Source organism: Hirundo rustica, chromosome 5 (genome assembly GCF_015227805.2).
Source record: "Hirundo rustica isolate bHirRus1 chromosome 5, bHirRus1.pri.v3, whole genome shotgun sequence".
Classification (NCBI taxonomy): Eukaryota; Metazoa; Chordata; class Aves; order Passeriformes; family Hirundinidae; genus Hirundo; species Hirundo rustica.
Window position 1 is genome coordinate 2,969,754 of NC_053454.1, and position 26,956 is coordinate 2,996,709.

Below are 26,956 nucleotides of genomic sequence, written 5' to 3' on the forward strand. Positions count from 1 at the left end.
CTCCAGGTGTTTTGAAAGGTGTCTTCTGACAAAGGAAACAAACAAAAAAAAACCCAAAAAACCAACCAAACCCAGCCATGAGACAGTTCAGAAAAAGAGATTATGTTTCCAGGCAGTTGTAATGATTTATTTATTTTTTCCTCTGATGAAACAATCTTCTTTTGGAAGCAGCAGGATTTTGAGTGCTCGAGGGGTGACCACAGTCCAGCCAGCGAGGCAGTGAGATGGGGCAGTGGAGTGGAAGGGCAGCTGATACCCAGAAGAGAAAGGGCCCTTCCACTGAAATGTCTTTGCTCATGTCATTGAGTGTTTCCAGCACCTTGGTGATCTATGAGTCTATCTTCTATAGCGTGTGAGCTTATAAATATTGTAAATAGATGAGGTGTGATAAACATTTTAAGTTTGAACTTGAGCTTGGTGTTTTGTAAGTATTATTTATCTTAACTTTAGTAGAGAAGGGAGGAATAACTCAAGTTCACATCCAAGAAATGCCACTGGGAAGAATAAAAAAATACAAGGGGCATAGGGGAGAATAGTGATTTTTTTTTTTTTTCTTTTTTCTTTTGCAAATAATTACTGATTCTTTAGAGAAACCCTTTCAGCTGTCACAACCAGAGCCAAGTATTTTTGCAAATGGTTTTCATAATGGACATACTTGCATTTGATTTGCCTGTTTTGGTTTATTAAAAACAGGGAAACATAAATGCTGTCCACACTCAAAACTCCTCAACAGCCTCTGTCATTGATATTTAAATTTGTAGAATCACAGAATCATTGAAGCATTTGTGCTGGAAGTGATCTTTAAAGATCACCTGGTCCAGTCCCCCTTCCATGTGCCACCAGTGTCCTCAAGCCTTTCTCCAAAGGGCTGCTCTCAGTCCTTTCATCACTCAATCTGTGCTGAAAACACAATACCAAGGCATCTGTCCTGTGTGAGGGACCAGAGAGGAACCACAAGGATTAGCAGGATAATTCAAAAAAAAAAAAAAAAAGGGAAAAAAATTTCCATCAATATTTGCCTCAATAATTGTCAATATATGCTTGTTTTTAATGTGGTTATGGAAAGTCTTGGGTAACTAATGCAATTCTGAGCAGATACTGAGCAAAGAGAAGGCAAAGGGGGAGAATTACAACTCTTAAACTTGTGGCCCAGCCCTTTCAGAAATCTGTGGGGAAGACTGTTTAATTCAGAGAGCCAGGAATGTTCTTGTGTGAGCTGGAGCTGCTGACAGGGGATTAATTTGACAACTGTGTGATCCAGCTCTATCCCCTTTCACTTCTGGCATTTCCCGCCCACACGTGACCTCTGCCATGGGGAAATCCATGCTAATAGAATTTTCTGCTTTTAGCAAAGACATCCTCACCTTTCTTTTGTGCTGCTGTGGAGCTGGGCAAGTAGGCCTTAATTCAGGGTGGGGCTGAACTATTAATTAGTGATGTTCTGTTATTCCAGCAGAGATCTGTGCTAGGACTGTGTGAAGCTTCTTTAATAAAATAAGAAAGCAAGGTTCCCTAGTGTGATCACAAAGCCAGGATCATTATGAGGCTGCCAAATGAGCTTATGGTAATTATCAAGTGATATATTTGATAATTGTACAGAATTTGAGGTGGGTTCTGCATTAATCAGTAACAGAAGCTGATGGAGATGTTCTTTTCTTTGTACCACTTTAGGTGGGGTAAGATATTTAAAATAAACCAGCTAGCTTTAAAGCCCTGCTGGAAAACTGAGCTATTTTAATAAGATAAAAAGGTTATTATTATTTTTTCTTCATTTTTTTCATGCAATTTATATAAATTCATAGATTATTGGCTTTTTAAAAATGGGAAAGATGCTAATATGCCATGGATTTTTCTGTCACTGGTATCAGAAGCCTTCCTTCCCCTTCGCCCTGTCCCAGTACAGCTGACTTTCTGGAACAGGAATTCTAATTTTGGAAGAGACAGCTTTTTTTAACTTGTAATTTAATGTAATTTAAAGAAGCTGACACAAGGTGGGTAAAATGGCTATATTCCAGTTTTTATGAGTGGTTTTCTTCCCATGAGAGCTCTGTGTTATCCAGAACTCAACCTGTTGGTGCAGAGACTGGAATCCAGAATTGTCCTTTTGCAAGGGAATGTCCTAGCCCCACATGGAGAGAGATTTCTCTCCTTGCTTCATCTGAATGCTGTTGATCAGAGGACAGTGAGGTGTTATTTTTTTTGGATTTCATGCCACTAGGTCTTGTTTAAAACTTTAAAGTCTTTGCTTCAAATTTACAAACCATTGAGGTTCATTGGCAAACAAAGCCTCTAGCACCTTTTTGATCTTTTTCTCTCTTGCTGGCACTCTTCCATGACTATATCTGAGTGCCAGCTTTTGACATGATGGAAACTTATTTTTTTAATGGTAGAAACAGAATAAATAAGAAAAAAAAAAAAAAAAAAAAAAAGAAAGGCAGCAAAGCATTTAGGAAGGAATTGGGCTCAAACAGAATACAACAGTATTTCCTTTTGAAAAAGAGGATTGACTTTGGGGGTGCTGTTTCCTAGATGTGTGTTGTGAGAAGTGGTAGAAGAAGTCTCCGTGTTCTGTGGTAATTTGGGTTTTCCCATGGACTGTGTTAGTTCTGGACTCAGCAGCTCAGAACATTAGCAAAGGTTTTCTGCCAGTGCCGGATCCTCTTCACCTCTAGGACGTGCACATGTTCTGCTCTACACAGACTGACACAGAAGCTCTTAACTCAGAAGGTTTTGAGCACTTGTAGACAATTTAAGTGATTTTTTTCTATTTCTGCATATTAAGGGGCATAGGACAAAGCAGTTCTTTTATTTCAGAAAGGCCTTAAATAAAATATTATTAAATATTTTATTTTAATTTATCATTATTTCCACATCAGGAAGTTCTGATAAACATTTCTTGTTGTTTGGTGATGGGTTAGAGTTATTTACGTTTCTGTAGTTGTCCATGACTAGATGCCAGTGACAATGATCTATGACAAAATGATCTTCAGGAAATCTCATGAGGAATATTTGCAAGGGAAAACTAATAAAGAAAATGTTATATGTTGATCTAAATAGTGGAAAAAAACCGCTTCCATATGATGGATGAATATTAAATTCCAATAGCCAGGCAGACTCCTTCCTGAAAGAAGGCTCTGGGATACATTTGTTTTTCTTCCAATATATCCATGCATATGGTGTTTTCAAGATAGAAATATAGATATAAATATCTATATAGATATAGATACAGATATAGGTACAAATATTTATTCTTCCACAGTCTGTAGTTTTTAGATGTGATTTGAAAAAAAAAAAAACAAACATGATTGAAAGAGGAAAAAAAAATGTAGCACAAAGAGTGTGGCAAAAGGCTTTTTGGTCAAAACTGTACCAAAGACCTTGTCACTCTTACAGGGATGAGATGACTGAATTTTCATACTTGTTTTAGAATCTTTTAGTGAAATATCTTTATTACAAAGGCATGTCTTTTTCTTAGAGTAAATTTGTGGCTTAGAACACTGATACAACACTACAGGTGCCCTGGTTTGTATCCTGGTTAGGGAGAATTGCATCCCTGAGCGTTATTGATCCCGTGCTATTTTTTTGTGTGTTTAACACCTGATAGTACCCAATTCAATATTCCTGTTTCGCAGAGCAGCAGGCTGGTGCTGCTGGAGTCATGCAGGATTCCCTCTTTGCCCAGCACTCAGCTGTGGGATGTACACACTGTGCTGTGTTTTTAAGCTTTCTAATCAGTTTATTGACAGCTCAATAAAGAATTCCTTCAGGAGATTCTGCAAACATGGAGGCAGAGTTTCCTTCTGTTTAAATACCAGTAGGATCATTTCACTGCCTGCTGTAGTTTTATGACAAAATATTAGGAGCAGAGTGAAGCAGCACTAAGGCAAAGAGTTTTAACCTGTATAATCTTCGCAATGGGAGCTCTTCGTGCCTTTCACATCTGGAAAACAGCCACAATGTTTTTGTCACCACTTGCATGTCACTGCCACTACATTATCTCAAGGGACAATTCCTTTTTGAATGATTTCTGACCCTTGTCTGTTCAGGTTCCATTTTATCAGCATCTTCATTCTTTAAAAATGAAAACCAGTGACAAAAATGATGCTTTGGCACCACAGCCCTGCCGTGCCTGGTTCTTATCTTTTTCTTTTTTTTTTTGCTGTTCGGCTGTGCTTTGCTTAGCCCAGACTGAGGAGAGGTTAAAAGGAAAACCCTCTTTTGGGGAAGTGCTGCTGGATTTCATGCCTCCAATTTTATCTATTCAAAACATGCGGCCACTACATTCCCTCCAGGGCACAGAAGGGATTGAATTAGGTGTTCCTATAAATAGTTGGGGAATTGTTCAAACTGACAAAAACTTGTTATTCCTGCCCAAAGGTAACGACGCTTGTGAACACCAGCAATAAAGGACCGTCTGGCAAGAAGAAAGGGCGCTCAAAGAAGGCTCATGTTTTGGCTGCCTCAGTGGAGCAGGCCACTCAAAACTTCTTGGAAAAAGGAGACCAAATTGCTAAAGAGAGCCAGGATCTCAAGGAGGAGTTGGTTGCTGCTGTAGAAGATGTTCGAAAACAAGGTATGCGGGAAAAAATGCTTGATGGGAGTAAAGCTTTGCCCGGTGTGAAAGCTTGCTGTTCTTTTCTCAGCCTGTTTTTAATTCTGCTGTTTGACAAGATTATGTTTTTGTTTGGTTTTTTTTTTTCAATTGGCTAAATCTGAGCAGTGGTTTAAGGCCTGTGGGTACAAATGTCAAGTTAGGATTACGGTGCATATGTTTCTGAACAATCTAACAGTTGTCAACCAGATAAAACAGCAGTATAGAAGTACTTGTGATTTCAATTGTATAAACAAATAATATCAAAGCCTGAAAATGCAGGTATAACAACAATATCAGACAATTATTTTCTGGGTATTGGATACTCACGATATCTGACAATTTTCTTTCAAAAAATAAAATGGGTATGAGGTGCTTTTTAATTTACCTGTGTGGTAGGGGAAAAATATGTTTTCAATATATGCCTGTGACAAAATGTTTCAGTTTTATTGACCTTGATTGTAATTATCTTTATTGCAGCAGAATTAGCTACCTTTCAGGTTTATTCCATTGTAAATCTTATAATCTAAAGATACCATCTGCCAGTTATCATCATCCCTGGGTTTTAGAACAAGACTGAGAGGCCTCCAACTGTGATTTCAAAAGGAATCTAAAGGATTTGGGTGTAAAACGCTGATTTTCAGCTAGTTATTCCCCCAGAACTCATACTATGTTTTTTTTAATCTTGTGAAAATTGGACTGAAGTGATCATATGAGAAGGCAGGGTTAAATTTTGTGTATATAGGCACTGATTAGAGAATATTCCAGTCTGGTCTATCCTGAAGGTATTTTTTCCTCCTCTCCACTCTTTGTGTACTTGGTTTCACTGTTTTCATGTTCGTGTGTGGTTTGGATTTTCTTAAATACTCAATTGTCAGTATGTCAGAATAAGTTAAGTATTTGCTGTATGCTGTATGTACAGTAATATTCCAGTGTTCTAGTGGGGTTTTATGGGTTTTGTTGATTATTTTTTCTGCTGGGTGTTAGTTGTTGTGATGGTGGGGTTTTGGTTGGGTGGGTTTTTTTTTTAGTTTTGTAATGCTGATGCCTGGCTGTTCTGGCATTAATTTAATTTGTCAATTACTTCAGTTTCCTGTTGCTTACATGACTTATTTTGTGTTGTGTCAAGTTGTAGCTCAGCATCTTCAGTGGTGACATGAGTGCCCATGTTCTCCCTGAATTTATAACATTTTTCCTTTTGGGTTTGTGATGCTGACTCAGCTTCTCCTCAGGAGCCTTCTCCTGAGTTAGAGGCATCAACTTAAACTTGCACACTCTTTTCTAGACTGAATTTCTGATTTTTTACATGATAAAAAGACTTTCTTTTCTTAACCTGTATTTAGAAAAAAAACCCAACCCAAACAACAATGAAGAAGCAGAGAGGAGGAAAAAAGATCTAAACAGAGTTACACAGAATGACGCAGACATTCATCTCTTGTCAACACTCCAGGCTGGTAAAAAAGCCTGTCAGAAAAGTGGAGCAGCTTTTTTTGGGGGCCTGTTCAACACGATCCCATAATGAGGAGAGCAGGAGACACCACACACCATTATTAGCACCCACGAGCCGTGTAAACGAGACCAGCCCTGGTGTGATGTGAAATGATGTGTTTAGCTCCGTGCCATAAAGAGCTGGATTAGTGAACTGAGGCTGTGTTCTCCTGGCTGATTTCCTGGCGGGGTTCCAGCTGGGATAATTACATCGTCAACCTAAAAATGTCTGCGGCACTTAGAGCCGGCTCTTGGTGTGCTCCTCATTTCCTGCTGGGCTCTGTTGTGTACTACTAAAGGCAGCAATTCACTCCAGGGACTCTTGCTTTCCATTGATAGGTGTGGAACAAATGCTCTGTGTCATTGCAAAATGCTTTGGAATGAATGAGAGGGTCTGTGGTGTTAAGATTCTTGTTCCTTCTGTAGTGTGGAAGGGTAAATTCTGTTGGCTGTAGAAAACTTCGGTGATAAATGGGTTTGATTTATGAAACCCATTCTGAAAACACAAAGAGCAAAAAAGAAAAGATTTGATGCCTAAAGCTCATCCCTGTGTATCTCTGTTATCCCATAATGACTCCATAATAGGAGCACTTATACTTCAAAACGACCTAAGTGAGATTATCCAGTTGCTGGGCCATTAAATGCTTTGCTGTGTGGGTGTTTATTCTGAAACTGTCAGAATTGTGTGAAAGATCTCCCAGATGGAACACAAGGAAGACCTGGGAAATGTGGAAGTTTATCATTCATGTCTTTTTATATTAGAGAGAAAGGAAAGCAGACAGGGGTTGGAACTGGATGATCTGTAAGGTCCTTTCCAACCCAAACCATTCCATGATTCTGTGACCAAAAAGAGTGAAGCTACAAACCCTGCAAAGAAGTGAAGAAGTACTCACAGGACTGAAAAGTACAGTATATACTGTACTCACAGCATAAGTTGTCTAAATGCAACTGGTCATTTATTGATCAGTAGAGAAGAAGGAAATTCCCTGTGGAGGAGAAATTCAGGCCATGATTGACACAAAAATCTATCAAGGACTACAGGTCCGCTGGGCTCAGGTTTGATTAAATTTGTTAAGACACAGCCTGTTGCTGCAGAAAGCAACACAAGGAAACAGATTATATTCATGTAAATTTATTCTGTCTGGTAAATGGCTTTGGCAATATCTGTCTGTAGGTATGTGCTGGTGGCTGCCTGATTTTAATGTAATTTTCATGGAAGTTTTCTGGCATATAGCTGCAGCTTCCATTAGAAACATGATTTAGTTTAGAAACAGCTGCTGATCGTTGTGTTTTAATTTTTTTTCTTTTCAAGCATGGTAGATAAAATTTCATACCAGAATATGAAATGCTTACTTCAATCAAGGGACAGAAAATAGCAGTGGATGTTTTTTAAGGCAGGGTAAAGTTGACATAGACTTAATTTTTTGTTCATGCAGATTTATGGATATTATAAAAAAGAATGTGACCTGTGACTCTCTGACTATCTTAACATTGTGGGTGAACATCTCTGAGGCATGAAAGTGACTTTAATTTCCTTGGCAATTTTTTTCTCTCTGACAGAACACACTAAAAATAATATTTTTAGTGCTTTAATGCTTTTAACCATCTAGTTTTGAATTTTTTTTGAATTAAGGTTTAAAACTAAAACTAAATTCTATGAAAGATGGTTTCGAGAGAAATGTAGAGAATCTAGAATATTTTCTCTAGAATCTAGATAATACTTTTTTTTGGACCAAAAACCCCCCATATCTTTTCTCTTAAACATATGTTCTCCCTATGTTTATTTATAAACTCTTTCACTGAAGTATATGAGAACTTTCTTTTTGGCTTACAGAAGTTAGCATGTGCTAGTTCTCGATAGAGGAGAAAGTGTCTGTGGAAAGGAATTACTGGCAAACAGATTTTTTAGACAAACTAGAATTCCTATTCATCCTGAAGGGTGGCACGTGGGCAGTGCTCCTTAATGGGACAATGAATTGTGGTCTGCACTTTTGAAAGAACCTGTGTATACAATAAACACGTTCTCTTTTTTGCCAGTAATATCTGTGATGTGGTGCTCTGCAACTTGATTTTTGTCTAGCTGGTGGCTCATGCCTGGGCTGAAAGCTTTTTAGCACAAAGGTTTGAAGTCTTCTATTCAGCAAGTTACTGGAGCTGTGGCCTGAAAACTCTTGCCTTGTTAATAAAGAATATTCCTTATCTATTTTGAATTGCTTGTTACATATGGAAAAGACTTCAGTTGTTACTCATGTTTGCAATGCTCCTCTTGAGGAATCTGGCCCTCTAAATGCCATTCCATGCAAATACTGTAATGCTGACTCTTTCAGACTCCTTTCCATCCATTAATTATCTTTCAGTTCTCTGAGTATTGAGCTGCAGAAAGACACTAGAATTCCTGCTCTGAAATAATTTAAAACACTTCTGATGAAAAAGCAGATCTTGTAGAGCATCTCTGAGAGTTGCTATACAGAAAAGTAGGGTCAGGGGGTCCCAAAAGCAGGAGTGAGGCTACTGCAGCTCCATGGCCTCAGTTCAAAGCAGGAATGAGACTGACCCTGTATTTGCAGTAGGCACATGCACACAAACACACATACACAGCTCATGGATGCATATACATGTATAATATACATATATAATTTATATTTATGGCTGACTGCACCAGACACTCACTGGTCTATGATTCTGTGAGACACCGGAACTGTCTGCCCAAAGAGGTGGTGGATGCCCCATCACTGGAAATATTCAAGGTCAGGTTGGGTGAGGCTCTGAGCAACCTGGTCTAGTTAAGACGTCCCTGCTCATTGCAAGGGATGGACTAGGTAACCTTCAAAATCCCTTCTAACCCAAACTATTTTATCTTTCAGTGAAACAAACCCAACAGCACCAATGTCTTGTCCTGCTCCCCTCTGTTCCTGATCAGGATTGATCCTTAAGGAGAAAACTAAAAATGGAGAAAAAATGCAGTGCATACAGGTGTCCCTGCCTATGGCAGGGAGGGTGGAACTGGACAGTCTTTTAAGGTCCCTTCCAACCCAAACCATTCCATGATTTTATGATTTTCTGTACACATGGTTTAGGCTTTTTGGAAGAGCTGCTGATGATACTGGTTCTTGGTAAACCAGCTGGCTGTCTGAAGATCTTCGCTTCTCTATTCTCTGTATCATTTCTAAAATATTTATTTCTGTTTAGCCTTGGCTGGAGCTTTTCTGATGCTCATTTCACTTTTCAGTGTTTTGTTTAAGTTCATGTTAATTTAAATTTGTGAAAATGACTTCCATCTCCAGGGTATGTTTGATATGAAGGGTAGTTTGATATATTGCCTGAACATGACAGTTTGAGACGGATTTTGCAAAAGCAGTGATAAAAGTTTGAAAAATAATATAAACTAATACATTTGGCCATTTTTTAATACTATATTTATTAACATTGTCTTTCTTGAATTTATTACTATTGTGGCTTTATATCAGGATAAAATCAGAATTACATTCATTTAACATGCCAAATTCTGACAGTTGTCAAAAATTAAATTATACTCAGAAATTGAAAGATAGGGAAGTAGTGTTTCCTCCAGAAATATTTGACTTGAATATTAAAATCAAATCCTAAAATTACTGCTTGTTCTTTTAGAAGAAATATTACTGTTAGTAAAGGTATTATTTGAGAAAGTATTGCAGAAATGCAGCACATTTAAAAGAAAAAAAATCCCTATCAAGGGACTGTAACTAGGTCATGTTTTGCAGTAAATATTTGACTCCACCACCATTAGTATGCATGAAATTTCTGAATTCAGGTCAAATTTAGGATTTAAATTAAGAAAATTATTAAAAGAAAAAAAAAATCTTACAAATTAGTAAAGGTACTACAGGCAGTTATCTTGCCCTATTCTGTCTTCCAGCAGCAATTCCCAGACTGGGTAGGCTTAATCCACAGTGAGTAATCCTCGGCAGCATTTAGTGTACAGCCTTCTCAATTAAGTTTTCAGCTAACCATGAGCAATGTTCTGCAAGATTTCCTCCACGCATGAAATCTGTATTTGTGTTGTCTCTGTCCGTAATTCAATGTGGAGATAGGAGCTGAAGTCCCTGACCCCTCAGAACAGTTCTGTGAAGCTGCAGAGCACCACAGGGTGAGCACCTCAACCTCCCCTTTTGAAGCTGTTCTGATTTATGTGTTACTGAAACATGCTCTGAGTCGCAGCGAAATGAAATCACTGTTGATTCATTAGGCAGAAATTCTGAACTGAAATTATTTTTCTTCAACATTAAAAAAAGAAAAAAAGAAGGAAATAAAAAAGGAAAAGTTTGAGTCATCTTTGAACTGGAAAGTGAGTTATTTTAGTCTGTTGAAGCAAAAGTATTTGGAAGGAAATTCCTTTTAGCTTGGCACTGGAGTGACCACAGATGACTGTGTAGGTCAGTGATGGAAGTTTTTAGCAGAGCAAAGGAACTGAGAGTTTCACCAGCTGTCTAATGATGGACAGGGAACCTGGTGGGAGATCAGGAGTGGTGTAGAGACTTTGTCTGGGATATTTAAATTGAGAAGTATCAGTGTGCTTTCTCCCTTCAGTATACTGAAGGGAGGAGTCAAGGAGATGAGCTTAAGGTTCAGTCATTGCTTTATGTTTCCGTCACTGGACAGTGAATTTTCAGTCTTTCAAAAACTAACTGGAAGATTACAAGAATGACTTTGTGATGATTACACCCCCACTCCCACTCCCCCCCCAAAAAAAAAGAAAAAAAAAAAAAAAAGAAAAAAATTACTATCAAACTTTGACAATAAAATTTCTGTCTGTTGAGTAAATTCTGCACAGGAATTCCATTTTTAAAAGTGTAAATACTTATGTGATTCATATAACATGTGAGGATCTTGAGTTTGGATCCACGTTGCCAGGATTATTTCTGCTCAGTAATGGGGGAATGGCATTAAACTGAAGGGAGGCAGGTTTAGATTTGATATTAGGGGAAAATCCTCCCTGTGAGGGTGGAGAGGCCCTGGCACAGGTTGCCCAGAGAAGTTGTGGTTGCCACAAGTGGCTCCGCTCCAGGAGAGCAGGCTGTGGGAGCAGAGACTCTTCCTCTCGTGGCGGCTTTTGTGGAAGGCGGGAGCTTCGCTTCAGATGTGGTTGTTTATGCTTGCAACGGTAGCTACTGGTAAAGATGGATTTTGCAACTAGGAACTGTTTTGAGGTGAATTTTGCAAACTCTGGCAGCAGTGAGAAAAGTCAGCAGGTTCCTGAGGTCAGGCTACCATGTGCCTGTGTGGTCAGACCTGTCCTTTTACCCCCACGCACCACAGCGGCTGCGGCAGAGCCTGTAAATGGCGGGAACAAACAGTGGGAGCGGCACAGACCCCACGTGAGATGAATTTTTGTCTGCCTCTAGAACCGCTCCATGGGCTCCTGCCTTTCTGGTATGGGTTGCTGCCATCTTGTCTCTTAGTTCCTGGGGCCCACAGTCGTCCTTTTGGAGGGGAAGGGTGTGGCGCCATCCTCCCTTTGTCCCTCAGCCACACGCCACCTCAGATGGGCACCAACTTGGGAAGGCCGATTCCAACATTCCAGCTCTCTCTTTGTGTCCGTGAGGTTTGTGAGATTGGGCAGTTCTGTATCTAGCAGTTATTTATTGTTGTTTTTTGCCTGTTGCTGCTCCAATTGTTAGTGAACTGTTGTTTTTGCACTTATATTTGCTCATAATCTTTCCTTACTGGTGGTAAGGGATTGGTAGGAATTAAGCGGAGGTGGCTCATTTTGGAATGTCCAAATTATTTAAATGGTCTTAAACCAAGTCACTGCCCCACCTCTGGAAGGATTCAAGGCCAAGTTGAATGGGGCTTGGAGCAACATGATCGAGTGAAAGGTCCCCCTGTCCATGGCAGGGGATGGAACAAGATGAGTTGTAAGGTCTCTTCCAGGCCAAACCATTCCATGATTCTGTGATTACCTAGTGTCATTTAATGAGAGGATACAAGTAGTCCTTGGAGCACTAAACTTTATTTGGGAGTCTTCCTTGCCACTCTGCTCAGTCCTTCTATTTGCCTACAGTACATTTTGTTCTGTCTTCTTTATTTTTTACTGCATTTTCCATGCCAGTCATCCAACTTCAAAAGTTTTATAAAAGCTTCTTTCTCCCATACAGATTAGGCTTTAATTTTGGATATGGTTTCAGAAAGTGGTATTCAATGAGAGGAGTATTAAAAGTGACAGCATGAAAATTTGAAATATATTTTCTAATATCTGAGTCCTAAAAGATGCTTAGTCAGTATATAAAAGGCTTTAATTTATTGCCTTTCCATTTACCATTTTGAACACGTCTTTTTCTGAAGTACATTTTTCACGTACTACAAAGGCCTGTAATACTTTACAGAGTGAGGGAATATAAAATGTTATAATCAAATAACAGGCACTGATTTCCTCTGAGAAGTGTCAAATTATAGCATTCTGATCTCCAGCTATCTTGTTCTCTGTGTTTTAATCCCTTTATCAGAGACAAATTGTTTTTAGACTTTAGATCTGTGAGATATTCCTACTGCTGTTTATATATGAACATGGGAAAAGGAGCCTGTTCTGTATAGCTGATGGAATTCAGAGTTATTTTTATATCTACTAAAAATGAAATTGTAGGCTCTCCTCTGATTTTGATTTTCGATGTTTGCAAATTTCATTGAGTTGTAATTGTTCCGATTTCCGATTGATTTGAGGTCTGTGGTTTTTTTTAAATTTTTTTTCTTTTCTTTTTTTTTTTTTTTTTTAATTTTAGTTGAGATATGTCCGTTTTTAACCTCTGTTCATATTATGTGATTTCTGCAGTATGTGACGAAATATATGTGGATTTTTTTCAGAAATTATGCCACCTCTACTTTTCACCTGTTGTGGTGGACTTTATGATTTTTAATTGCTCCTTATTTTATTTATTCAACACTGATCTGTCTGAACAGGGAATTTGAGTGGAACTTGGGCAAAAAATGAGAGTCTGTGACCTTTGTGGAAAGGGACAAGAGACAGGCAGCTCAGGAAAGCTATGGGGACGCTTGGAGGTCATGAAGGGAGAAAATGGCAAGGGCTAAAGCCCAGCTAGAACTGAAACTTGGCTACTGCCATAGAAAACTAATAAAAATGAATCTATAAATTCATTAATGACTGGAGTAGAACCAGTTTTGGGGGCTTCATTCTGTTCCCATCTCTGCCCTGCAGCTTAGAGCCCTGAGTACCAGAAGAACAGCTCCTCTTATTGCTGCAGACTGTGGCAGAGGAGGAATTCAGTCCCTCAGCATTTTCTCATCCTTTGTGACTGAGATTTGCTCTGCGTCCCGGAAAGGATGGACATTGTGGAATGATGGAATGGTTTGGGATGAAAGGGACCTTAAAGCTCACCTAATTCCAATGCTCTGACATGGGCAAGGACACCTTTCACTGGACCAGGTGGCTCAGAGCCATCTCCAGCCTCTATTCCCATCAGCCTCCCTTCTGCCATGCCCAGGTCCTATATATGCCCTTGTCCTGGTTTGGGACAAATTTGGGAGAAAACCCCTGTATAGGATCCCTCTAAGGAAGCAAACCCAAGTGGCCCCTCCCTCCAACCAGTCCGGTAAAAAAAAAAAAAAACAACCCTTTGGAGAAAAGTGGAAAAAAGTATTTTACTAAACAAATGAAGTGCATACAAGTATAAAGAATGAATAATATGAAACAATAAAACCTCTCCTTCTGAAGTGAGATGGCAAATTGAGAAAGTCCTTGCCGTGGGTGTAGCTCGGCTCTCTCTCTCAGTCTCTCCTCAGTCCCAGTCCCTCTGGCGCTGCTGGAAAATGCCGAGGTCCAGGCCCCGGTGAGCCGCAGGTGCAGCCCCCAGTGCTCCCCTGGGTTTTCAGTCCAGAGCAGGTTTAAACAGTTCCAAGAAAAAGGAAGAAAAAACAGTCCAGGGAACTTCTCTGCCCTAGCTAGCTGAAACTAACTAAAAGCAAAACAAGATCTCTGTCCTGCAGTCTCTCCAAGCCTCTGCCGAACACCCCGTCCGCAGCAGAATGTGGAGGAGTCAGGCAGTTTTCTCAAAACAAACTCCGCACTTCTCCTTGCTCTTCGAACCAGTCTTAAAGGCATAGGACTCAATATACAGCACAAACAGAACAGACGATTGGGGATACAAGCATCATAAAGTTACCCTAGGACAGCCCTGTATGAAGGACAGTCCTAACACTCAACCATAGTTTTTTCTATTACCTAGAAAAAGAGGTAATTTTTTATTACCTATAAAAAAGCCTGTTACACGCTTAGACTAATGATCCTTTCTTCCTCTTCTCACTACAAATCTAATGATAAACATGTCTTGTTTATGAGCCTTTTCGTGTGCATAACAGCAATCTGCCTTTCTGGGTGTTGATGGAGGGCTATAGATCAGTTTTATGTTTTGATCTCTGCACTGGAATGTAAATTCACACCATGAAGCTCAGTTATCTCATTATCTCTGCACAGAAGCTCTTGCACTTTTTAAACATTCAAGCAATGAGTATAGTTATATAAGGGAGCTCTTATATTAACGCAAAGGCGTCACTCCATGCATGTGAATTCCCATTGAAACTAGCAAGAAATTCTTAGGTTTCTAGAATGTTGCCAAGTAAAATTCAGTAAAAAACTGTTGGGTTTTTTGTCTCTGAAAATTAATTTTTAAATGTAATTCCCAATTTTGGAAAGATAAACTTAATTTGCATGTAAGCTTTGAGCATGAATTTAGAATCTTTGTTGTTTTATGGCAAAAAGATAACTGTACTGGATCTCAAATATAGGTTATCATAGATAATGTGTGAAGATTATGCGACCTAATAGAAGAAATAATTTTTTAAAAGTGCTCTTGTACCTTCTATCTGTTTCTCTGTGCAAATCTGCAGATGCTCTCTCTGTATCTTATGTTGTCTTCTTTTTCCTCTTTTTCCCTTTGTAAGTCTATACTGTAGATTTTCCCTGTGCTTCCATGCCTGCTTTTCCCCTTTCTTATGCTCTCTCATAGTGGAGTATCTTCCTAAATTTTTGTATTTAAATTTTTCCTGTTATTTTTCTCTCTTGGCTGCAAATCTCTCAATTGTCCAACATTAACATGCCTCTCCTCTTAATCCCAGCTGGGGTTGTGGGAAGGTTTTTTTTTACTTTTAACCATGTTTGTCCCCCAGATTAAGCAGTGCTCCCTGCTGCTCTTACTACTTCTGTCAAGACTTTCAGGCAGGAACTAAGTGTAAGGAAAGCATAAACTAGCAGGCATGCAAAAGTGACCCTCAAAACAAATAGGGAGTTGATAATCCACCAGACTGATCAATCTCATCATCAATCCTTCCCCTTCCTCACAGTGCTTCCCATGTGCTGACAATGAGCAACCTGCTGCTCCTTCTTTTTCACAGATCGCTGGGATTTTTTTGATAAATTTGTTATGAAAATGCATCCTGCTGGAAAATATCAACTCTTTGAACTGAATCTTATCTCAAAAAATACCAATTTCAAATAAACTCTTTTTTTTTTTTTTTTTTTTTAATGTGATAATAGAGAGTGATGGAACTGATTCTAATTATGATTTTGAACTTAGTTCACGGTGCCTTGGGCACAGATAGAATCTACCCTCTAACTTGCTTTCCTGTACAGTATTTGTGAGCCTCTTCATGCCCCAGAATGAAAATAATATCCAGAATGGTGGAATCTGTGTGCCTAATGCTGAATGCCGCAGTCATTTTCTTGGAGTGCTTCCTTTCCCGTGAATTTTGGGTGCTTTTCAAATGTTGTTCCCGTCTATACCTGATACGTTATATTTATTAATGACAGTTCTATTTAAATTAATAAATTGTTATGTAGAAACCCATTAAATTATTAAATTCAAGATGTTAATCACTAGGACTTACAGATTTTTCTTTGTCAGTTCCATTCATTTTAGTCCTTTTTCACAGTAATGATTTTAATAAATGTTCCATGCACAGTTCACCAGAAAGACAGCAACTTTTCCTAACATTTTCCACTGTAGTTTCTTGTTTAGGTGATGAATTCATTTTGAATGTGCATCTTGACACAACTCTGCAGCATTTGGAGAAGGAAGAAAATACATATTTTAATTAGAGATTTCAAATTTTTAGTATAAGCATAGTTGTTGTGGAAAAATTGGTAGATGAACTTCTTGCTGATAGGACAAAGGAGAAGAGTTTAGAGTAGATGTAGATGGGAAGTTGGGAAGGAATTCTTCCCTGTCAGGGTGAGGAGGCCCTGGCAGAGGGTGCCCAGAGAAGCTGTGGCTGCCCCTGGATCCCTGGAAGTGTCCAAGGCCAAGTTAGACAGGGCTCGGAGCAAACTGGGACAGTGGAAGGTGTCCCTGCCCGTGGCAGGGGGTGGAACAAGTTGGGCTTTATGGTTCCTTGCAAAGGGCTTTATGGTTCCTCCCAAACCTTTCTGTGACTTTCTTTATACTCTTTCTTTATACTCCATGTTTCTGTCAAACATTGTAGTTTAGCAGCGTGACTTTTGCCAGGATACAAATAAAGCCACATTATCATTATAATTCAGTTGAGCTTGAGTTTTAAATTTGCCTCTGTATTTATTGGTATCTCAAGAGGTCCAATGTGTTTTCATGTTCTCAAACACAGTGCTGAGCATCTGAAATGTTCATGTTGATGTTCACTGAACTCTCCAGTTCAGTGAAGGCAGATCAGTTTAGTGTGTCCCTGAAGGATGTTAACCCATGGAGAGCAGCTGAGTTGCAAAGTGGGATTAGAGATGCTAATGTATCCTCACATCCCAAACAATTTAGTTTTCAATTAAAATTTGTGCTTTATTGCACTTAAGTGTATCAGCAATGTTCCAAATACACTATTAATCTGACTATTAATTAGAAAAGTTCTTTCTAAAACATAACATTCATGGATAAATTGTCTTACATTGTCATAAATATTGGCCAAATATCTTAAAAGTTCTGTAGTCTTGCTATTTTCTCTCCCTCAGAAAAGGAGTTCCGTTAATTAAAATTATATATTTTAATGGTCCGTGAATTGAATGATGTGGTGTGTTCTTGGATCTAAGAGAGAACATTGAATCTAAAATACCTACTAGATTTAAGGCTATCCATTGTGCTTTAAAATGCAGAATGATTCATCTTCCATCGCTCTATCTAAATGTCAAATGTAAAGTGAATCAAATGTAAGTGAACTGGGTTGTCTGTACAATCAGTTCCAGAGACACAACTCTAGGAGCTGAAATGTGACTGGAAAAGATCAGGCTTGATCAGAGATGGCTTTTCTGGCCTTGAAATCCATTAAAATGATGAGAACAGTGGTCATTCTCTCACAGATGGAGCACAAAGTCCCAGCTGCAAGTGGAAGAGGAGATAAGTTTAGGGGACATAGTAGTAAAGATTTAGAAAAGAGCTGTTAAGGAAAGGGAAGACTAAACAGACATTTGTGTGAAGCTTTTAGAATTCTGAATAGAATTTTTAATGTATATTTGTATTTAGTAAGTATGCAGGATGAAAATGGTTTGCAAATTACTTCCCACATTCTGATAGTGTCAAACAGAGGTTAATACTGAAAGGAACATGTTCAGTTGCGGAGACTGGATTTTGAAAATATGATGTTTGAAGAGACATGGTAAATAATCAATGTGATTAATAAGGTAGGAGGAATGTAGACAGTGAGAAACCAACCATCCAAGACCAGAGTAAGGTCATTATTCCTAAAATTTAACTGTTCAGATATATACTGGGATGGAAAGCGAGTGATCCTACTCTGCTTGGTGAATTTCTAGACAAAACCAAGGGGGATAAAATTGCAGATCTTTGCATCTGGAAGGGTTTGCTTTTGTTTCTTAACATGACAACATCTATGATGAAAGGATTAAAACCTGCTTAAATAATTTAAATATACCTTATTAACAATTATGGGTTGTTCAAATCTATCATATAATGATTCAGTATAATCCTCATTCTTTTATATGGAATGTGCAACTCAGTTTGGGTCTATATATTATTATAATTTAGAATAGCTTCGTAACAGTGCTTTTGCTCTAATTACGAGGAAAATACTTCCATTATGTCTTGGATCAGTTGTTCTGTCTTTTAATTTTGGACATGTAGAAGGAAAAATCTGAAAGAAATGGATTAATTAGACTGTAGCTTTATTAATTTCTTCCATTTGAGAACTGCTCAGGAGTGGTGCATCCAATCAATCTGTCATTGTTCTGGTAATTATTTCCAGGTGTTTGGTGTATTGTCAGCATTCCCTACTGATCTCAGCTGTTCTCTAGGTTGCTGCTCTGTGCCCATCTTCTGTCTTTCTTAATAAACACTTCAGGGCTTTGGAAAAAATGACATTTCCCTCTGTCTATTAACCATCGAAAGTCTTGGTTCAATCCTTTTCTCCCAGGTAGATGTTTACCTTAAGTTTGCCATGAAATTCCAGTAGCTTTTTTTGGTGACCTTTGCAATCATCTGCTGATAAACTTTTGCTGTTTTTAACTCTGGCGATACTGTGGGATTTTTGGGGTGTCCTGTGTAGGACCAGGAGCTGGACTCAGTGATCCCTACAGTTCCAACCCAGGATATTTTGGAATTCCACGAAAATTTCTCATAGCTGCAAATGGTCCTAGAAACCTGCAGGTCTTATCCTTTGTACTCCAGAAGCAGAATTGTTTCATGAGGCTGCTGTGATGTTTATAGAAATGGATATTGTGTGCAATTAGAAGAGACAGAATTCCTCACAAAAATGCACAAAGCCAAGAGGGGACATAGGGACAAGAGTGGAAGAAGAACACAGTGAAAATGAAGGACAAATGGGGCATGAGAAGAAATGGATTTTAATTATCTACAAGTACAGGCAGTATGGCATTGAAGTGTTTCTAATGAAAAAAACCTGTCAGATTTTGGAGTTAATTTTGGAGTGATTTTCCCACTTCACGCAGGATTAATTGGGGTTAAATGTCTGAGCTGTTTCTAAGATGGAAACTTGATAAGTTTAGGAGTGTAGCTATTATCATATTAAGATCATTATTAATTATATTATCACTTGACTGACTGCAGTGGCAAGGAATGAGACCTGATGACTTCAGATGTGTTTCTTGTCTTGACCCAATTCTCACTGAAAGTAATTTAATATAGAGTAACTTGAAATGCATTTGGAAAGAAATGAATGACTAAACGTAGGGCTGACTTTTTCCAGATAAAAAGGTTTCTCTAAAAAATAATTGGGCTAGCTGAAGCTCCAGTATTGCCTTTAGCCTAAGAGTAGTTTATTACCACTCCTGTAAAAGGATTAAAATATGTTAATTGGCACTGAGACAAATGAGCCTTCCTCCCCATAACTGCTGGTGTCTTTGGCTATTAGAGTCTAAATTATGAACTACTAGATCTTGTTGAGTTTTAAACAACCTGCTGTGAACTTTTATACTCATATTTTTGTTTTGCTTATTTGATTGTTTCTATTTAATAATTTTTGCTTAATTATTTTGGAGACTTATTTCACCTAATGTGACCTTTTAAGGTTAAATATCTAATCCAAGCTCTTTTAATAGCTTTTTGGTTTTGTTTCTCTCTTTGTTTCCTTTTGACCTTCTGTGCATTTTTCCTCTACCCTTGAGTGTTGATTTTCGAATCTTTTGCTAGGGTTATCTCCTTGGATATTCAAGGCTTAGAACATAATTTTCCTTCTTGCTTTTCTGGTGCCACTGGCCCATTACCAAATATTATTTCTGTATTTCATCATCCAATTTAAATATTTATCTGAAGCAACACACTGCCAGTTTGGCAGAAAATGGTAAAATCTCTTCAGCACCAAAATGGAATTTAAACAATTTGCAGGCATCTGATTCCAAAATCGAAAGCTTGCTTTGGATGCCATTTCAGATTGGATTTCTCTAAAATTCAGTACTTTCACTTACAAGAGTTTTGTTGCTGGATGCTTGGAATCGCTTCCATCTCATCTGAATCCTACTTAAAGCTTAAATAAGGGAAAAAGCCTTGCTGGGATTTCCTGTGGTTTGTGTCCCCTTGGGTTCAATCAACTCAATATGCTCCAAGAGTGCAACTCTCTACACAAAGCTGGAATTGTTGCTTTCCCTCAATAAATTATTGAAGGCACGATGATGCCTTACAATCTTACACTGGTTAGATGAAGCTAGTCCAGCACTGGGATCAAATTCCCAGTTAGGAAACTCTAACCCTTGCTCACATGCTGGGCTCTCAGCTGTTCTGTGGTTGCTCTCAATATCTCCTTTTACATGAAATATTTGAGTCATTGACTAATAATAATTACAATAATAATGATAAAGAACTTTTATTTTCAATTTTTAGCCCACTCTCAGCCAAGAATTGTGGATAAATTTTCAAATAACTGTTTGAATTAAAATATATATTATAAAAATCTTTGTAGTGGCAGAATTCCTTGCTCCTAGTTTCAGTGATTTTTGGCACATGGGTAAAATGCATGGGAAGGTAGGGACAGCAAACTGTGGTCCTCTTCCAGAAACCTTGCTTTCTGTTTTACCTTGAATTTCAGCTCTGTGAAGCTGAGCAATATAGCATTTAAGTATGTTTAGAAATCTGGTTTGTTCCCTTTTTATCTAGCAATGATTGTTAATTTTCTTCTCGGAAATTTTGTAGAGTTTTGCCAACCTTATGGAAAGCTAAGAGGAGTATGTAGCCTTAGAAATGAGCCACTTGAATTGTATTTTGAAATTGTATATTGTCAGTTTATCATTCAAGATACACTGCTTGCAAATTATAACTTGAACACTCAGTCCTAATGGTAAATACAATAAGGAAAAGAGTTCTGATGGGAATTAATAACTGTGGCCGTATTAAATCTCTCACCCATTATTTACAGTGTCTCATGGGAAGTTTTGCCATCTGGGATTTTTTTTCTAATGTTGTTATAATGGTCTTAAAAGCAATGTAAATATGCTTTGATTTCACATTAGAAATACTTTCTTTTTGAGATTCTGCACTGGAAACAAACAGCAAAGGTTGGGTTAATATAAAATCTGTGAATCATAGCCAGGCTGAGAGAGCTGGGCTTGTTCAGCCTGGAGAAGAGAAGGCTCCAGGGAGACCTTCCAGTGCCTAAAGGGGCTCCAGGAGAGCTGGGGAGAGACTTGGAACAACGCATGGAGGGACAGGACAAGGGGGAATGGCTTCAGACTGCCAGGGTGCAGGGTTAGATCGGATATTGGGAAGGAATTTCTCCCCATGAGGGCAGGGAGGCCCTGGAAGGGTTGCCCAGAGAAGCTGTGGCTGCCCCTGGATCCCTGGAAGTGTCCAAGGCCCGGTTGGACAGGGCTTGGGTTGCTCTGACACAGTGGAAGGTGTCCCTGGGATGGAACTGGATGGGCTTTAGGTCCCCTTCCAACCCAAGGGTTTTGTGGTTCTCTGATTTATTTCCCAACAGCACTTAGTTTAGCTTTTAGTGAGTTATTTATACTTCGTGGACAAATAAAAACCTCAAGGCAGAAAGCTAACCAGAGCGACCGTTTGTGTTCCACTCGCAGGGGAAACGATGCGCATCGCCTCATCGGAGTTCGCGGACGACCCCTGCTCCTCGGTGAAGAGGGGCACCATGGTGCGCGCTGCCCGCGCCCTACTCTCGGCTGTCACCCGCCTGCTCATCCTGGCTGACATGGCTGATGTCATGAGGCTCCTCTCACACCTCAAAATCGTAGGTGTTTTTCACCTTCTCTCTTGGGTTTGTGTGCTTTGCGCGGGCAAAAAGGGGATAAATTGGTTAGGAAGGTAACTGTCCTCATTCCTTACTCTCCACTTTGTCCTCTTAAAGTGCAGATCAGAGGTAGGAGTTAACACATTTCTGCATTAGTCTCATTCATTTTCATAATCCTGCAGAAATTAATATTTGAACACTTACAGCAAAATTTGTGAGCAATCTTCAGTGACTGGACTAATACTGCTGTTAATCAGCTCTCTGACCTGAGCTGAAGCATTTGCTCCACTTACATCTTATCCCAGTTCCTGTCCCAGTATTTTTGTCTTCTGGCACAGTTTAGGTACTATAGTTGTCTACTCTTCTTTTTTTCTCTTTCTGACTTCTGAATATATCTAAAGATTGAATGTTTAATTCTGAGAGAGACAATAGTACAACTGTCTAATCAAAGAATAAAAGAGGAATTAAAAATTACCAGATAGTTTGAACATATTTATATTCACTTTTGACCACCACCATTCACATTTTTATACAGGAGTATTAAAAAGATTTTCATTTGAAGCTAGGAGATATATTTTTCTACTCTCCCTAGTTGTTGCACTGATACATTTTTATTGCAGAAACAAATCATCAAAAACCTCTGAAACACAACAAAATTGTGCAGAAAGTCATATACAGAATATTTAAAGCCTGCAGAGTGCATGTGTGGTTTTAACAGAGGAGATGGAGAGTTGCTTCTTTTTAGCAACTGTTCAGAAAGTTGTGGTTTGTTTTTTTTGGGTTGTTTTTTTTTTTTTTTTAATTTATCTTTTTGACAGTGTAACTGCACAACAATCTCATGTTCTGGAAAAACAGTGAGAACCCTTCAACTTGCAAACTGTGCAGATAACATGAATAGCTGGAAAACACTTTTCATAAGGAAAAAGGCCTGTTTTTCAGCGCAGGTTCTAGTGAGCTCTGCTTTAATTAATCAAATGCTGCTCTCAGAATTGTCAGCACATGCCTCTGGTTGGGTGCAGTGTAAGCAGTGTCTCTCTCCAATATGCTTTTAATTTTTCCTCTCTATAATGCGCCGTGTAGCTGTAATTCAAGATGTCCTTTCCTAGCAAGGCAAACACTTGAATATCATAAACAACAGTTATTTTCTGAACATTATGATGAAAATTTGTATTCAAGCTCTTTCACCGGCAATGAGAAATTCTGTTGTCCCATCTGAGATTTCTTTTGCAGCGGAGTACTCTGTTATGTAAAATACAGATGTCCAGTGCTGGTTTGTAAGCGGGTGGATTTCCTTGCACAGTTTGCACCCCAGATTTGCAAAGGCTGTGTCTGGCAATGTGCTTTGTAATCTCAGCATTTATCTAATGGTATTACAAGTTCTCTTTCAGAAGTCAGAGATCTCTGGTTGTTTTCGGCAAAATTCGACATAAGGGCCTTAACTATGACTTTAATTTTCATGGTAAAAAGGGTAATTTATTTCTGAGGATTAAACACATAAATATCCTTATTTTACCACTTAACAATGCTAACTGCTTTTAGTGAATTACTAATGAATTTGCAGATGAATTTGCAGATGAATTACTGGGGGGGAAAGTGGTTATACTATAGAAAATTGATGAAGGAACAGCTCTTCTATTGAGTCAAAGGTAACCTTCAAAAACTTGTGTAAGTTACCCATAAAATTAATGAACTAAAATAATTCTGCATGTCAGAGTAATGAAGCCTAATTTATGCTGAATTGTGCTGTAATCAGTTTTCTCTGAAAGCATGTCAAAGGCTTCCCAGGAAATGGTGCATTTTAATTAGTATTTTAGAGGAAATTTATGGAGGTGCTTTCTGGAAGGACTCTTGGTCATTGCGTTCAGGTTATCTTTTGCACTGCTAAAATTAGAAATAGTGGTCATTGCAGAAGCTTTTGTTAACACATTAAAAAACCATGTACTGTTATAGTATGTGGTCATGCACACAGAGAATTATAGATTTATTGTAATTAACTTCAGCCTAGTTAATCAGAGGAACAGGTCAGCTGAGTGTTTTCTCAAGGATGGAGAACTCCAGAATGGATTTGTAATAATAAAAAGAAAATTGTAATAATAAAAATACCATTAAAAAGGGGCTTGTGCTCCTGTGCTTTCTAGTATTTCTCATAACTGATTTCTTAATTTTGGAATCTGTGGTCTTGAACTCCAACTGACATCACAGAGTACGATCAGCATCCTTTGAAATCTGATAATCAGAGTGGAATCTCTGACAATTTTTTCATGAAGTCTATTTCATATGGAGCAGGACGTAGAAAAATGTGTATCAGTTTGTCATGTCTGTGCTTGACACTACAAACATAATAAAGATGAAGGTATTTTAATGTAAATGTTTCTTGATGAAAAAGGAAAATGTGCATATTTTGCAAGAAGCTCTGCAAGAGATTTCATACAAGGATGCTTTTGCAATTTGTGTTGATGGTAAGGCAGTCAGTTCATTTTTAAAAATCTCTGTTCTCCTTAAGAGTAAAAGAAGAGGTAATTTGGATTCTGAGTAAGCTTGTAGCTTGTAAATTGGCAGAACTTGGTTTATAATTTTCAAGGTAACAGCTATGAATTTATGTTCCTGAATTACGCATTTTCCAATAGAAATGTATGAGTTTGCTACTCTACTCCCTGTAATTTGTAAATCTGCAGTAAGTAGGTAAAAGCTCAAAATCAAAATATACTCTCTCAGTGGTAGGAAAACAGAGCAACTCAAGCAATAAAAAGACAGGTTCTGCACATAATTGTGCCTTTCTAAACTATATAGACACCAGCTACTGCTGAATTTATTGATTCCCAGCAGTGTCTGGAGAGCTGCAAACCTCTGCTTGTCCCCATCCCAATAAGACCTTGCCTTTTGAGGGGAAAATTTGTTACGCATGTTCTTATGAACCGTAGCTTTTAGCTGAACAATAGCTTTTAGCAAGAAGGATTGGTAGCATCTTTTCAGTTCTCAATTTTTTTGCTTGGAATTGCATTTTTATCTTCTGAGGGAGAGAAACACAACTTTGAATTCCCATCTAGTCACAGTAATGTTTCCTTTACTTATTGCATGAAAAGAGCATTTTATCCCTTCAGATATTTCTTCTTGCTTTGCATATAAGGTAGAGGTTCACAATACATTTGGTAGATCAACTTGTTGGTATAACTGGGGTTTTATCTTTGTTAGCTACAGTGTCACTGAATAAGTGCAGGTGTGTTTTTTTGGTAGATTCTTTCCTCAGTGTTAAATAACTAAAGAAGGAAAGCTCAGAGCTGAGAAAAAAAAGAAATACAAATACTCTGAGCTGAAGCTATCATTTGTTTCACAAAGATAGAGTGTTTTGGATTTATCAGGGTAAATTTCAACCATAATGGTAAGTTTGAATTTCCTTTTAATATATTTTTTGTCCAGAAGTGATAACTTTTTTTGTTTCCCCATAAAACCTCTACCACACATTAAGAACATACTCATGTATTTTGTTTTAAACCCCTCAGATATTAAATATTTCATCTGATAAGTGTGAGCAGGGAAATTAATACTGTGATATCTTTGACATTAGTCTTACATGATCCCAAGGCACAGTAAATGGACAGTAATGCAGAGTGACAGCTGCTCTATTAAAAACCTAATTAAAGTTCATAGGACTCTCATAAAGCATGTGTACAGTGATGGATGTGAAACCTAAATTGGGTCCATGTAAGACAGAGTATTGGGTGGAGGAGTCACAGGCTTTCTGTGAAGTGAATTAAAATGCTGACGGAACTGATTTATTGCGTTGTAGGTAGAGGAGGCACTAGAAGCTGTGAAAAATGCAACAAATGAGCAAGATTTAGCCAATCGCTTTAAGGAATTTGGGAAGGAAATGGTAAAATTGAACTATGTCGCTGCGAGGCGACAACAGGTGAGTACAGGAGTGGTTGGAAAAGTCCATCTTAATTCTAAAGTTCTTGTGTTTTATGTCCAAGTCTGGTTTAAAATGTGCAATGAACCATTTGTTGCTATGTCATGGCCTATAATTTATATGCACTGATTATTTTTGAATGTGATGAAGTTTCTCAAAAGGGCCGTTTCTTTAAGAGTAGCTTCCAAGAGGCTGCAATTAATAACAGATTGAAGAGTGAAGAAGGAAGTGATTCAGGAGGTTAAGGATAGTATTAATTCAATGATTATTCCCATTTAATTCTAACCTATGTAGATTTCAGGTCACTCTGACAGCTGGCAAAGCATGAGCTCTTTGCTAGTTCAGTATAATTCAAGTTCAGGAGGAACAGAAATCTACTTTGTGCTTAAAACCATTATTAATAATTTTCAGATTAAAAGAAAATAATTTATCCATTTATTCATTGCTAAGGCAGCTGAAAAAGAGACCAGAAAGTCATGATAACATTTATTCAAGGCCAGTCATTGTACAACTTTGCAATAAAGATAACTTTCCCCTGAACCCTGTTCTTTTTAAGATACTGTAGAGTTATATAAGGTCTCTCCAACTTCAATTATATTTGAATACCAGCAATAATTCAAGGATGTCTCTCTACTGCATTGCACACAGGACTTGAAAATCTGGCTTTCCGTTTTCATCCTATTTATTTTCATATTCATTACCTATTTATTTTCTGAAATGCAGTAATGGCAATTTACTTCTAAATCATGATTGTGGGGCTTTTTAATGAAAAAATACCATTTGGGGGGTTATATTGAAATTTCATTATTGAATATCTCAAATTGGAAGACACCTGTTAGGATCATCAAGCCCATCTCCCTGCTCCTTGCAGGACTAAAGAAAAGCAAACCATCTGACTAAGACAAATAAATTAAAAATGCAGAATTTAGGCACTATATGGAGAGTGCTCTTCTGTACATTCAGACACTTCCCTTGTGGGAATAAAGCACCAAATATGGGAAAAAGGGAAGAATGTGAAGGTTAATTAATGTTTGTATTTCTTAAGTCCTCATTGAACACACAAGAATATGGCAAAAAAATCTCTCTGAAGACCTGTCAGCCATGTATGGTTGAAATTCATCAATGGGTAGAACCTTCAAATGGTTGGAATATCTGGGTCCTTTTTCAATGTCGTGATAGATTCAATGTGTGAACATAAATAAACTGTTTAGCTCTCGTGACTGGTTTGTTCACAGCTTTTAAATAGAAGTAACAAAGTTTTGTTTATTGTTAGGGCTGTCTTAATGTTTGTAAGGCTTTCAAGGACAGTATGG

The 26,956-nt window shown here is 38.1% G+C and overlaps 1 protein-coding gene across 4 annotated transcripts in view; it reads left to right on the forward strand.

Annotated features, from left to right (window-relative positions):
- The window catches only part of CTNNA2 (catenin alpha 2), a 462,766-nt gene that overhangs the window by 90,898 nt on the left and 344,912 nt on the right, over nt 1-26,956 (forward strand). For all 4 annotated transcript variants that reach the window (XM_040064114.2, XM_040064113.2, XM_040064118.2 and 1 more), the window contains exons 3-5: nt 4,378-4,573; nt 21,570-21,736; nt 25,524-25,643. In XM_040064114.2, the coding sequence (XP_039920048.1) occupies nt 4,378-4,573; nt 21,570-21,736; nt 25,524-25,643 (483 nt within the window). The remainder of the gene's footprint in view (nt 1-4,377; nt 4,574-21,569; nt 21,737-25,523; nt 25,644-26,956) is intronic.